At 40.7% G+C, this 14543-nt stretch overlaps 3 protein-coding genes across 9 annotated transcripts in view; 2 read left to right on the top strand and 1 right to left on the bottom strand.

Moving 5' to 3' along the window:
- The window catches only part of SIRT5 (sirtuin 5), a 34807-nt gene extending 33169 nt beyond the window's left edge, over positions 1 to 1638 (top strand). For all 7 annotated transcript variants that reach the window (XM_070405704.1, XM_070405706.1, XM_070405710.1 and 4 more), the window contains one exon: positions 1481 to 1638. In XM_070405704.1, the coding sequence (XP_070261805.1) occupies positions 1481 to 1556 (76 nt within the window). In that variant the 3' untranslated portion in view covers positions 1557 to 1638. The remainder of the gene's footprint in view (positions 1 to 1480) is intronic.
- A 3952-nt stretch (positions 1639 to 5590) lies between these two features.
- NOL7 (nucleolar protein 7) lies at positions 5591 to 9686 on the top strand. The gene is made up of 8 exons (XM_070405703.1): positions 5591 to 5915; positions 6000 to 6060; positions 6719 to 6777; positions 8014 to 8045; positions 8268 to 8346; positions 8695 to 8816; positions 8893 to 8970; positions 9505 to 9686. The coding sequence occupies exons 1-8, from the start codon at positions 5650 to 5652 to the stop codon at positions 9579 to 9581; spliced, it is 774 nt and encodes a 257-aa protein (XP_070261804.1). The 5' UTR covers positions 5591 to 5649; the 3' UTR covers positions 9582 to 9686.
- A 745-nt stretch (positions 9687 to 10431) lies between these two features.
- RANBP9 (RAN binding protein 9) overlaps positions 10432 to 14543 on the bottom strand; it is a 109041-nt gene continuing 104929 nt past the window's right edge. Inside the window, exon 14 of the mRNA XM_070405702.1 lies at positions 10432 to 11422. Coding sequence (XP_070261803.1) covers positions 11292 to 11422 — 131 coding nt within the window. The 3' untranslated portion in view covers positions 10432 to 11291. The remainder of the gene's footprint in view (positions 11423 to 14543) is intronic.

Here is a 14543-nt window from a genome sequence, read left to right as displayed (position 1 = left end):
ATATTTCAAATGTCTCTTTAGTTAGCACCCGATAGGTTTTCACACTCTGGGCTAAGGCACCATCTAAGATTTGGGGTGAGTGAGGGGTACAGCTTGCCTTTGTGAAGTGGGGGAAAGGGGAAGTGAAAAGGGGCACTTGAGAGTCACTTTCTTAAGAAGGAGACCATGTGGGATTGAGGATATGGAAATTCCCTGAAAGCTCTCCATGCCTTGGAGGCTATAATTCAGTGGTTCTCAACCTTCCTAATGCCGTGACCCTTTAATACAGTTCCTCATGTTGTGGTGACCCCAACCATAAAATTATTTTCGTTGCTACTTCATAACTGTAATTTTGCTACTGTTATGAATCGTAATGAAATATCTGATATGTAGGATGTATTTTCATTGTTCGCGACCCACAGGTTGAGAACCGCTGCATAATTCTTGGACAGCCTCAAGGGACTATGACCACTGTGCTGGAGAGGAGCTTTCTAGCGGCCAGTGTTCAGCGCGCTGAGCGTGGCAGGAGTGGAAATGCCATTGGTCAGGGATGCCCATTAGTGGCACTTTGTGATGTGAACAGTGTTTAAGGGATAAGGCATTAACGATGTGTGTTGTATCAGAATTGGTAATATGATGAATTACATTAAGCAAATGCTTTCTTCATTTTTAATTGTGCTCAATTGGTTTTCTTATTAATAATATACTAGAAAACCCTGCTATTTTTCTGCCCTAAGTATTTTCTCTTGAAGGAAGCAGAAATCATTGATTTTTCTTCCTCCTCACTGCTTTTTCTTTTTTCTTTTTTTCTCCTTTCTGACTACAAGTCAGAGCTCTTTGTGAAAGGTATGGTTTGAGAGGCTGTTGGCGCAGCTAAAATCCTGTGGTCTGTATGGCGCATGCAGTTATTTTTCTCTTGTCCTTAGTACATATGAATGCTGTTTTAATGTAGTATGTAGATATCGTAAAACTTAAAACTTTCATTATGGCCCTGGCCCTGTAGCTCAGTTGGTTAGATAGTCATCCCAGTTCACCAAGGTTTCGGGTTCAATCTCTGGTCAGGGCACATACAAGAAGCAACCAATGAATGCATGAATAAGTGGAACAACAAATCAATGTTTCTCTCCCCTCTCCCCTCCCTCTCTCTCTCTCTTTCTCTCAAATCAACTAAAAACAACCTTTTATGAGTTTGGCAATATAATCATGAAATACAATTTACAATCATATCTCCCCTTGCTCTTTAAAATAAAATTCTTATTTATACCACCTAAATTCTAGGCATTTCCTTTCCTAAATTTTCTTGATCACAAGGACCAACCCATGGTGAAATGTCTATATCTTGAATTGTCAGAAACTAGATGAAAGAAGTGGGCACAAAAGCTCATAATGCCACATTTATGAGAATTTGGATTTTCCTCTGGGTAAAATTAAGAAATGTGTGACTTGCTGAAGTAGTATGTTGGTTTCGCTCCTAACTGCTGTATTTGTCCTTCTGTTTCAGGTTTCATTTCCAGGGGCTCTGTGGTAGGACCCTTCCTGAAGCCCTGGCTCCTCATGAAACAGAGACAGTTTCTTAATTGTCCTGGGAAGGAAGAGATTATAGTACATCTAAGTACCAGGCCACAGACAGATGACATACAATCTTGTGGATGGGGAGCTGAATATTGGAAGATCTAAAAATAGTCTCTGATTTCCTGGCTGGGATCCAACCTTTTGATAAGTGGTAGGGGCCTTGGAGGTAACTGTAGCAAATATAGTTACAAGAAGTCAGAGAACTGTAAAGTTAATGCATGTTATTTGGTTTGAACTTAAACATAACATACCTCTGATCCTCTGATGTGTTTGATTGATTATTGAGAGGGGGAAATTCTAATTAGATTGTCTTAAAAATGTAATTATCCCAATCATATTTTTGCTATTTGTCAAAGATAGAAGTAGAAAGGTAAAACATTGCTATTTCTGATTTTTATACAAATTTTGATGGAAAATAAAATCACTCTCTACAGGAGGTAATATATGGTATACAGATGTGACCCTGAGAGATACCTTTATTGAGGATTTTTTCTTTTCCGTGTTTACCTTGTTTGGCTGCTTTACCTCAAAATATGTGGGATAGCTTAGAACAGGAGCTCAAGAAAGAAAAGTAGCAACAAGGTAGAAAATCAGGATGAGGCCCCCACCCCAAAATGACACAAATATATAGATTCCAAAGGTATTCACAACTGACTAAAATGTAGTACTAGCCTTTTTAAAAAACATATGTTTTTATTGATTTCAGATAGAGGAAGGGAGAGGGAGAGAGATAGAAATATCAATTGGCTGCCTCCTGCATGTCCCCTACTGGGGGACATATGCCCTGACCCAGAATGGAACCTGCACCCTTCTGGTGTATGAGATGACGCGCAACCAACTGAGCCACAAGCTGGGCAATACTAGCCTTCTTAGCAGCCAAGGAGGAAAGGGAGAGGTGATGGTTGACTATTTCTTGATATAAACACAGAAGCATATAGGCCCTTCAGGGTCTGCCAAGCTTTCCCCGACACTGAATTCTGAAGGGAATGTTTTCCTTAGGACTTTACCTCAGAGTAAGGTAGCAAGAACACAGTTCTCACCTCAAGCCCCACACCTAATATAGTACCCAGGGCCCATGGAATGCCTGCTTGCTCTCAGGCAAGCATCAGAAGCCTGACTGGGAGCAGTGGCCTTTAGTAAACAGTGTAGGAAGGTCATACATAACAATGGCCCTTGGGTCAGCTGGCCCCCTGGGTGATTACACAGTCTCATCACCTCAGCCCCGTACAAGAATTGATTTAATGTTACATCCTTGGCTTTTGTGGGAATAGATGACAAGACACTATCATACAAAACTTTGTACTGCATTTGCAAGTCATCAATATGCAAATAGACCGAATGGCAGAACAATGGAAGAACAGAACAACCAGTCACTATGACATGCACTGACCACCAGGGGGCGCACGCGGAACATGGCAGCCCTCTGCAGCAGGTGGCAGAGCATGGAACATGGCAGGCGTCGGCCACGGTGGGATGGTGGAGCAGGTGAGCGGGGTCGCCAGAACAAGGCAGGGTGCCAGTTGCTATCATTGGGGCGAGCCTCTGATGGTTACTGAAAATTCTTTGCTCCTGTGCGCTGCGGTCCCACCCCAGCACTCACACCTGCTGCCGGTGCCAGTCCCGCTTGCACCTGCTGCCAGAGCCACTGCTCGCACCCACTGCCTGCACCCGGCGCCGGCCCCGATCGCTCAGTACTGTCAGCGGGTGCAAGCAGCAGCTGCTGGCCCCGATCACCCCTCAGGGCTTCTCCACCTTCCCTTGCTCCTGAGGGGTGATCAGGGCAACAGCTGCCACTCGCACCCATTGATGGCGCTGGCCCTGCTGGCACCTGCTGCTGGCACCGGCCCCAATAGCTCCACGCCATCAGTGGGTGCAAGCAAGGCTGGCACCATCAGCACATGGGAGCGGTGGCGGCAGAGAGGGGACTGGGGGCCGCGGTGGGAGGGACCAGCAGAGGATGGGCTGAGACCTGCCCTGGTGCCCACTGCAGCCTCTTGGCCCACAGTTCTTTTCAAGGTGCACAAATTTGTGCACCTTGAAAATTTTATTAAAATTTAAATCCAAAAGGTTCTTAGCATAAGAGGGATGTTCATGATGTTCATAACCTACAAGGTGTCTGAAGGGCCAGCCTTTGGGGTTCACTTCACACGAGTGGCTCAAGGCATATATACTGAAGGGACTTGTGATACTTATAATGTAGTTTTTGCACATAAAATACCATTGTTGTCTTTTAATAGGTTTGTTGTTGGGCTTCTCTGTTACTTTAAACATTTTCCTAGTGTTAGCAATGATGGAAATCAGTATGCTGTCTCAGTCTGATTATATTTTTAATCTCCATCTGCCCAAGGCCCAGATATTTCAGTACAGTTCTTTGCAACTCCTCTCAAATTGGGCCTTTGGTACCAGCAGCTTTGTGTGTGTGTGTTTTATCATTTGTGTTCACATTTTGGTTTTATTAGAGAAAATGAAAGGAGAATTGAAAAAAAAAGTGAGGTAGAAATTATTCAATTCAATTTAGTATTATTGAATGTCTACCACATAATAGGCATTAGAAATATAATTAGTAAGAGGTGGGCCTTGCCATCAAGGACTTGACAGAATGTTGGGACAACTGTCATGTAAACTATTTTACAATGTAGAAACTGCAGTAATAGAAATTTGTTCAAGATTCAGAGGAAAATGTAGTTAAAGATGGGCAGAGTGGGGATGGGTAGATGTTAAGGGTCTTTGAAAGACCTTTAAAGGAAGTCAGCCCTGGTCTGTGTTCAGGTATAAATAGTTCCACGTGGGGGAGTGTGTGTCATAAAGGGAACAGCATGTACAAATGCACGGCAAGTGTGAAACCTTGGTTTGATGGGAGAATGATAGATGACTCACTTAGTATTGTATAATGGGTGGGAGAAGATAAACACAGGTCAGGAAGGGCCATGTATATTCCAAAAAATGGCATATACTGAGGACACAGAAATAGTACTAGGGCTGCATTCACTGAGTGCAGGGTGGCATTCTTTCACTGGATTCAGGATTTGGGATGGGCTGGCCATTGTTTAAGGTCCTGGGGTTGCATCAGGTGGGCTCCCTACTCTCACAGAGCTTACATTTAAGTGGGGGTTGGGCGGCAGAGTCAGGTAATACACTGTTGGGGAAGTTGTCAGTGATGGACACAGAACAGAGGCATGGACAGACTGGTGGAGGAGCTGGTGGTCGGGGTAGCCTGATAAACGGGGCCAAAGTCGCCCAGCACACATTTGGTGCTGGGAATTGATTTAATCCGGTGTCTGTCAACTCCTCCGTGACAGCAGGTCCTGCCACTATAGCGGATTTCTTCCCTTTGAAACGCCACTACTCCCGAGCACGGAGTGAAGGGAGTCAGATCTATAAACACTGTCAGCGGTTCTCTGCCGGTGGGTCGCCACCCCTTGGGGTCCAACGACCCTTTCACAGGGGTCGCCTAAGACCATCGGAAAATATAATTACATATTGTTTTTGTGATTAATCACTATGCTTTATGTTCAATTTGTAACAATGAAAATACATCCTGCATATCAGACATTTACATTACGATTCATAACAGTAGCAAAATTACAGTTATGAAGTAGCAACGAAAACAATTTTATGGTTGGGGGTCACCACCACATAAGGAACTGTATTAAAGGGTCCCGGCATTAGGAAGGTTGAGAACCACTGGATTAACTGAATCCAGTTCCTGAGCACCGGATGGCGTGACCCCGCGCCAGCCCGCCTCGAGGAGGTGGGGACTCAGCCAGACCTGCCGTCAGCACCCCAGCCAGGAAGACAGCACGACGTCTGCCCGGCCTGCAAACAGCCCCGCGCCCACCGGCTCCCACGGGCGCCTCGGCAGCAGCGAGGAGGGAATGCGGCAGCCTGAGCGCTCAGCCTCCGGCCGAGCGGAAGGAAACGCCCCCAGCTTTCCTTAGGCCACGCCCTTCCCCGCCTGCGCATGCGCCTCCACTCGCTGTGGGGCTTCAGAACGTGCAGGGAGCGACTAAACTCGAGTCGCTAGCTCTTCGCGTCACGCTCGGCTTGTGGGCTGCTACTTCCGGGTCAGAGGTCGGACGGTCCGGCACGCCGTGGGCCATGGTGCAGCTCCGACCGCGGGCTTCCCGCGCCCCGGCGTCGGCTTCGGCGATGGTGGACGAGGGCCAGCCCGCCTCGGAGGAGGCGGAGCACGGCCTGTTGCTCGGGCAGCCCAGCAGCGGCGCGGCCGCCGAGCCCTTGGAGGAAGACGGGGACGGGGACGGGGACGACGAGTGGGACGACGAGGCCCCAGAGGAACTGACTTTCGCCAGCGCCCAGGCGGAAGCGAGGGAAGAGGAGCGGCGAGTCCGGGAGACGGCGCGCAGGTCGGGAGAGCACGGCGGGGCCGGAGAACCGTCCCTCCCGTCCCACTGTCTGTCCTCGCACTGACTTGTCTCCCTTTCTCTCAGGGATAAAACACTCCTGAAGGAGAAGAGGAAGCGGCGCGAGGAGCTGTTCATTGAACAAAAGGTTCGACTTGCAGGGAGGCATCTTCTTTTTTAAAAGAACCCGGTTTGGGGTGGAATTCCCGTGCTTGTTGCAAAGCTGGTAGGATATGGAGGTGGGGGGGAAGCCCTAATGTTTCTTCAGACATCGGTGAAAACAAAGATGCTCGTACTCTTGGCTGCCCACCGCTTAAAAATGGGGGCGGGGAGAGCTGTGAATTTAAAATCACACGGTTAAATGCCGGCCCTGCGTTCAGCTTGCCGGGACATCTCAGTCGCTTCTCGCCGGCGGTAGTTTATCTGTGTCGCTGGGTTGCTGTTGGACTTGGCTGAGGTGCTTTGGAAACTCAGGGCGGTGCCGACGGCGACTGCTCTGCTGTCGGGTGTTTGGCAGATGGGCCGCAGGGAGCTGACTCCGGGGGGACGTGACCTAACTGCGCTCGGGGCGCGCAGTGACGGGAGGGTCGGGCGCCCGGTCCAGTCTTCCCCGGGTCTTCCCCACAGTGTCGAGCGGGCTGAGCTCCGTGACCGCAGTTTCCCCCCAGCTTAGAGGCAGTGGAGGCAGCGGGCAGCCGACATTCTTCATTTGCCTAGGATAGAAGGCAGTCCCCGAGCCTGTAACGTCACAAGCAACCCAGTATGTTGCCATGTACCTCACGCTATTCTTTTAAACTGTCTTTAAGAAAAGGAAACTCCTTCCAGACACTGTTCTAGAGAAGTTAACCGCCGCTTCACAGACAGAGTAAGTAATGGGTCTTGTTATATTACTTGCTTACATACACCCATCTTTGAGATACATATTGGAGCATTTATTTGAATCCACATAATTAAAGAAATAATAAAGACTAAATTAGACAATAAGGCTTCAATTACACAGGTTTTTTAATTTGGTGGGAAAGATGGAAATGTTTTACCTCTTTGCAGTCTTTCCCCATTTCTTTTTGTTCATTCCCACTGCCAGCGCTAGCTTCTGAGTTCCTGATCCCAGAGTATTTATTCAACAATTGTGTATCTGTCATTGTACCAGGCAGGGTAAATGGTGAATAAGACAGGCGCCTTGAAATTTATCCGTTAGTGGAGTAGCAGACATGTACCTGCAGGCTCCTCCTAAAACTCAACTTGTCCCGTACTTGCCTTACCTGCCACCAACCTGCCCTTCCTCCTCGTTCCCCATTTCATTCAGCAGCGTTGCCACCCACTGAATGTTTGAAGCCAATGTCATAGTCATCCTCTTCCTCATCTATCCCATGAAGTCAGTCAGACCTTACTCAATTTAAACTTGTAAATATTTGTCTTTCTCTCCTCTCCCCTTAATGCTTAGACCTATATCTTTGACCTGGTTTTCAAATGTCCTGTAGAACTTTTCCAGTTATTCAGATCTTGAATACATTAAACGAAAAAACAAATGTATTTGGTGGCAAATTCCCCTTTTATCCTTTAAAACCAAACTCATGTCACCTCTCATTCTCTCAGTCCACCCACCCCGTTACTTCCTCCTTGTAGCTTTTCTACTGTGCATGGTATAGGCATCTCATCCTGTTTTGTCATTTTTCAGACCAGATTCCTTGAGCCTCGTCCGTCTCCCTGCTTGTCTCTTGTGCTTGAACTGTTGAATTATTCCTTTGTGACTTCTCCAAATAAAAATGAGGCCTACCACTTTCCACTTTGTATTTCACCTTTCACTTTAACTCCATTAACCACAGCAATCTGCTTCTTTGAAGCCTGTTGATATGCTTTCAAATTTTAAATTCTGAGAAGATACTCCCATCCAATATATACTAGTTTGTTGATTGGGAATTGGTGGCCATGAATTTTGGGGATGACTTGCTTTCTAAAACTGATTAAAGATCCTGAGTCAAAACTGAGGGTGGTGGTAATGAAAGGGGTTATCTTATTTGTAAAATCAGATTTAACTGTAATGAGTTGAGTAATCTTGGCTGTCTGCCATTCCAATCAGTGTTTTTGTGTTCTCCCTTAGCATAAAGAAATCACCAGGAAAGTTAAAAGAAGGTATGAACTATTCTAAATTAAGTAACTTCTCATGTAAGTGTCAAGAGCATTTGTAGTCCAATGTTATTGGGAATATGAATGGCTGGCCAAGTTTAGTTTGGGCCTGTTGCCTTATTTCTTACAAGTTGGTGTGAGTAGATATTTAACAATGAACTCCAGGAAATGTTCTTGATTTATTTTTATGTAAGTGCTAACTAGAAATAAAACTTTTTTATTTTTTAGATAATTTGCAGAAGAAAAATGAAGAATGTGAAAAAGGAAGTGAGTCCAAGAAAGCTAAAGAAAAAGTACAGTCTATTGGGTAAGAAGAGTCTTTTTTTCATGTAGGATATAAAGGTAACTTTTTGAGAAAAGTGTTGGCTTACGTAGGAAAACATTTTAATTAGTAGCAGTTTCAGATTGGATCCTTTGGAAAACCAGTTGTGATACTTATATAAAAACAAAATATTTGCTTTTACTAAAATGTGAATAAAAACAAAATTTTTGCTTACTAAAATGTATTAGCCCATTTCTTATAAAACAGCCCTGGAATTTATTTTTTATTTATTATCCTATCTGCATTTTGTTTTCACCTTTTGAGACAACTAAGAAAAATACTTTAAGCATGTTATCAACCTCATTCATTTTGACTTTTTGTTTTGACTACCAGCCAGAATAAAAGCTACGTGGCTCTAAGGCTAAAAGATCAAGATCTGAGAGATTCAAGGCAACAAGCAGCCAAAGCCTTCATACAGAATTCTTTGTATGGCCCAGGAACCAACAGAACTACTGGTAATTTCCTTATGGGCTGTTTTTCTCACTTTTTATATCAGTAAACAAAGAAATGATCAATAATTCTCTTTTGTAGTAAATAAGTTCCTGTCTCTTAACAATAAGAGGTTACCAGTGAAAAAGGCTGCAGTCCAGTTTTTGAATAATGGTTGGGGTAAGGTCCAGCTTTATTTTCTTGGTTATGATAGTTTTATATATTGAATAATATTCCTTTTAAGGAAATAGCAAATACTCAAGTATGACTTACCTTTTTTTCTTATAATGGCTTCTATATTAATATTTTTTAAGTTGCTTCTGGAAAATAGGTCAGCATAAGTATTTATGTATATCTGACATAAAATCTAATTTAATAGACCTAATTTTAGTATTTATATTCATATAGAGCAGTGGTTCTCAAGCTTCCTAATGCCGCGACCCTTTAATACAGTTCATGTTGTGGTTACCCCCAATTTCATTGTTACAAATTGAACATAACTAAGCATAGTGATTAATCACAAAAACAGTATGTAATTATATGTGTGTTTTCCCATGGTCTTAGGAGACCCCTGTGAAAGGGTCGTTCGACCCCCAAAGGGGTCACAACCCACAGGTTGAGAACCGCTGATATAGAGGATCTTGAAAAGTTTTTAATTCTTTTTTGGGAATATTTTCTCTCTAATATTCTTACTGCACAAACTTTCTATTCTAGGAACCCAGAAAAAACAAAATGCCAAGAGGTTTAAAAGACGGTGGATGGTCAGAAAGATGAAAACTTCTAAGAAGTAAATCAAAGCTAAATGAAGAATGAGAACTTTGTATGTATGGAACTTGCAGTTATTTAGTTTAGAAGATTAATTTGTCTTTAAAAATCTAATAAATCATTTTAAAGGATTACAAGTCATAAATCTATTTGGGGAAGTACCCCATCACATTTCATCCTTCTGGAATACAATTGTGCCTTTAGTCTTTGAGGGTCCTGGAAGAAATAGCAATTTAAAAGGAATTGTCTTCCTTTCTTTTTATAAATATTTATCCATTTCAATGAATACAAACGATACTGCTAATGGCACCTGTTTTGCCCCTCTTCCCAGTCCACAATGTGGGTGTGTGGCAGGAATGGCAGGGAGGAAGAGAAATGGATATCCAGGAAGTCTTTCCAACTGCAGCTCACAGATGCCTTAGAGTCTCAGATGTTTTGGTGCTACTGATGAGAATTTGTTTCACAAAATACAGAATGAGAAAGAAGTAGCTGTGAAAATGCAGTATCTAAGTGTAGATAAATACCTACTTTTCTTAAAGAAGATTCAAACCTCAGTGTACAAAATAATAGCCAAAGTGTATGGTCATCCTCTTGAACAGCTTGTTTAAATTTTACTTTTAACTGGTTTGGGGGTTTGCTTTACTGTCAAGTAACCTGTCTTTATTGTGATTATGAAAATAAGGACATTAATTTTCCCCTTTCTTTCTGTGTACCCACATTATTAGGTCTGACTCTAATACAGGGAGGCTAGTAAACTGAACAGTTTTAGGTTATAGAATTCAGACTTACAGTAAAAATTATTCATTAAGCTCTAATTTTATATTAATCATAAGAAATAGGTAAGTACCTAATATATAAATTCAGTTGACACTAATATCTGTAGAAGTAAATTTTTAATGGCTGGTTAATTATATCACTACATTTTTATTGCAATATAGTACTCATTTAAGCACTTAAAAATGGAAGGTGTACAAAGATTAAATTAAGACACAGTAAATTGACTAAATATTTGGTTTTTATATAAATAAAGGTCATAACCACACCGTTGACATATAATACTGTTATAATACAAGTTAAACTTGTGAGTCTACAACAGAATTCGTTGGTAGTTAAACAAGAAACAAAGTTGAAAAGACCATGTTAAAACAAAACTACTGGGACTAACAGGTCGGGATTGTAAGTAGCAACAAACATATTCACTCAGCTCCTGAGTATTTCAAGTTTTACAGTACACATTAAAAATGATTTCTTCCATCAACACTATAAATTCAAACTGTCAGATGTTTATGCATTTTGCAAGTTACACTGATTGAATGTTTATATGTGAGTGGGGGTCGGAACATCTCCCAATTTGAAATTTACATCACCCACATGCTAACACAACACAACTTGTTCCATTTCCTTCCCCCCCCCTCGCCCCCCAACAAAGAAGGCAGGATTTTTTGGTTTCTTTTAGGTAATTGTTTTAAAGGATTTGTGATGATAAATTTGAACGTCTGAGATTCAGTAATATTTAACTCTTAGACAACTAAGAGATTAAAGATGGAAAATAATTTCTCCTAACACTAAGTTAGAAAATCATTTGCATCATGCTGTAAACTAGGAAGCAATGTAAAGCGACAAAAACCTGTCCCCAGTACATAATTAAAAAAATCTAAATTTCAAATCAGCAGACCTGGTCTACTTCCATGTTGACTATATGCCACAATATAAGTGTGAGCTCCTTGAATGCATAGCTAATGTAGGTAGTCTTCCACTGTGGCAAATGCACAGGATCCAATTCCTGACCGAGCCATCAGTCCTAAACATTGTGTGGCCTGTCCCATTGCTAGGGCAAGTGGAGGTTGCTTTGGCAGATTGTGGGTTTCTGAGGAAAAATGATTAAAAATGAAAATAGCAATTAGCAAGACATTTTTAAAAACATTTTCAGGAAAATATTGCATTATCTACAAAATTATCAATATATATGTCACTCTTAACTAGCAAAGATAGTTTCTAAGCAAATGATTAATTAATTACCTTGGAAATACTACGCTGACAAGGTACTAGGTATTCAACTATAAGGAAAATTCTTGCAGAACTATACTTTTAAAGCATTAGATACTCTAAATCTTTTATTTCCATATTAACTATGATGGGAAATACATATTTTGGCTGCTATTTTAATGGGGGCATAAGGAATATTTAGTATTTCTCTTCTATCTGACTAAGTTAGAAAAAGGCACCAGGGTTTCACTAAGTTTCATTGATGGATTCTTCTGGGGATAGAACACAACTGAGGCTGCCTAATTGTTCCCAAAGCATATTGGTAAATGTTATTTGGGTTGGTAAGGAGCAAGGGGTGATGGTCACCATGAGAGACAATAGAGCAAAATTACTTACAATTTTGGAGGGGTAATTTACAATTGATAGTTCAAACATTTTAACTATCAAAATATTCAGGGTTCTACATACCAGAAATTTGTCAGACAGTTATAGTACAAATAATAATATTTGTTCTTTGCTAGAAATGAAAAAAAGTGAACGAATGATGAAAATGGCCAAACATAGAAGCTGGTACTTTTTCCTTGTGAATAGATGAACTTTAAATTTATATAAATTCCCAATTAATAAAATTAATGGTCCGTTAACAAAGGGACAAAACAGTGATAAATGACTAGTAAGGCTCCATATGACTTAATTCAAAGGTTGTAATCTCAGAGAAAGAAAAGTTCTAGAAGAGTGGTTCTCAACCTTCCTAATGCCGTGACCCTTTAATACAGTTCCTCATGTGGTGGTGACCCCCAACCATAAAATTATTTTTGTTGCTACTTCATAACTGTAATTTTGCTACTGTTATGAATCATAATGTAAATATCTGACATGCAGGATGTATTTTCATTGTTACAAATTGAACATAAAGCATAGTGATTAATCACAAAAACAATATGTAATTATATATGTGTTTTCTGATGATCTTAGGCGACCCCTGTGAAAGGGTCGTTTGACCCCCAAAGGGGTCGCGACCACTGTTCTAGAAGGAGTGAAGCAAAAATAATGAAGCAAGTTCAGGATTTAAAGTACAAGAGGAAAGAAGATATGATTAAGAATAAGACTATGCAAAGAAATATACGCAGATTGGTGAGAAGGAGTAGTTTGAAAAGGTCTTTGGGTTAAGATTACTAAAATACTGGCTATCCTGTGGCAAGATGCTAGTTAGCTAAATTTTGATAGTGCTAAACTTTTTTTTTTTTTGCCAACTCTACACAGGGTTGACTTTATAATTTTAAATAATTCTGCCTTAATTTGAATTAATTCCTTTCAAAAATGTCTCCTGAATGTTTTCAGGGAAATAACCTTGTTGAAAGGTAAGTATCTGGAGGTACTTTATTACAATTTTATTTGACCAGGGTAGGCACCTGGTTATAAACATTTAAAAATTTTTTTTTAGCCCGTCCACCGGTTTGGCTCATAGCTGATCATTTACCTATGAACCAGGAAGTCATGGTTTGATTCCTGGTCAGGGCACATGCCCAGGTTGCAGTCCCCAATGTGGGCAGCCAACAGATGATTCTCTCTCATCACTGATGTTTCTATCTCTCTCTCCCTCTCTCCTTTCTTTTAAATCAACAAAAACATTAAAAAAAATTTTTTTGGATATAAAATTTGCAAGAATTACATACAATTAATAAAACTTTAAGCACTATTTATAGATTACATAATTTAGAATTTATAGATATGCAGACACCCCCACTGCAGTTTAATAATCTTATTAAATTTAAGCACTATTTGTGGGTGAAATTACATAATATATAGTACAATACATAATACATAATATATGGATAATGTCCCAAGTAATGTACTATTTTAAAATTTAATCCCCTTGAAGAACACAAGATATAGAAAACTGTTTTAGGAAAACTGGTTACTTTCAAATTTTTCCAGGTCTGAATGGTACCTAAATGCAAAGCAATGATAGGACTTCATGATTACTGATACTGTAACTTAAAAAAATATAAGTATAGCAAGTCATAATTTGCCCTACAATCCCAGCACTGCTACTAAGCTTTTTTTTTTTACTAGCAGAGCTACATTAATTTCATAACCAAAGAAATTACAACATAATTAAACAATGAAAACTCACATCATTCATTACATACAAGTTCTAAATTTAAGAAAAACTATAACACAAAGATATTACTCTTATTCCAAAACTTGTGTGAGACCTTAACACGAGTTAAAAATGAGTTTTATAAGGAAAAAAAAGATTTAAGGCTCAAATATGTTGCTTGCTTTATATTCTGGCCATATGAGGGCCCAGGCCCTCATTACAAGTTTCCAGGTCTAAATACCCTTTACTCTGTGGAACTGTTCTATCTACCTAAAATAGTTTGAAGCATGTTGCTAAAAGCCCCGAATCCTAACAGGGCCAAATTGCACATAAAAGTTTTGTAAACTGGAGTCCCATTTTATCTGGGGAATTAGAAAAAGTCAGGTGAAAAAAATCACTCTTATCTGAATTACTGAAAAGAATTGCCCAGAAATTAAAACATAGCTTTACATAATTAACCCTATAGAGTTTAAATATAAATGCACAAAATATACAATTACATAATTCATATAAAAAGAGTATGTGTTCAACATGTAAACAATATAATTATATTCTGTAGTGAGCTGCTCATAGGAATGGCAATCAACCAGGGAAACACCAAATTCCAATTTTTCACTTCATGCTCACCCCTGGCTAAGCTTATTTAAATTTCTGTTCTCTTCCTCACACACTTTTTATTTGGTAAGGGCATGCAGTTGAATATGCTTAACTTTAATACAATTATAATTTGACTCAAAGGGTTAGTAGTGACAGGGCATTTGCAAATCACCTGGAAGCCCCTTTGTGCCTGTACCTGAAGCATGGTGGGAGCTGTAAAATGGGTGGCTCAGGCCAGAAATGTTTACATAAACACAAACAAAAATTTCTAATTTCCAAACTTCCCAATTACCACTGATAT

Source organism: Myotis yumanensis, unplaced genomic scaffold (genome assembly GCF_028538775.1).
Source record: "Myotis yumanensis isolate MYYU_CA2020_CCGP unplaced genomic scaffold, mMyoYum1.0.hap1 SCAF_2, whole genome shotgun sequence".
In the NCBI taxonomy this organism is placed as follows: Eukaryota; Metazoa; Chordata; class Mammalia; order Chiroptera; family Vespertilionidae; genus Myotis; species Myotis yumanensis.
This window is presented reverse-complemented; position numbering and strand designations above follow the sequence as displayed.

What these genes read in the sequence shown, in the direction of transcription:
- NOL7 (XM_070405703.1), top strand. Translation starts at nt 5,650, where the DNA reads ATGGTGCAGCTCCGACCGCGGGCTTCCCGCGCCCCGGCGTCGGCTTCG. An exon ending in GTCCGGGAGACGGCGCGCAG is followed by an intron (nt 5,916 to 5,999) that starts GTCGGGAGAGCA and finishes CCTTTCTCTCAG; the next exon opens with GGATAAAACACTCCTGAAGG. An exon ending in AGCTGTTCATTGAACAAAAG is followed by an intron (nt 6,061 to 6,718) that starts GTTCGACTTGCA and finishes ACTGTCTTTAAG; the next exon opens with AAAAGGAAACTCCTTCCAGA.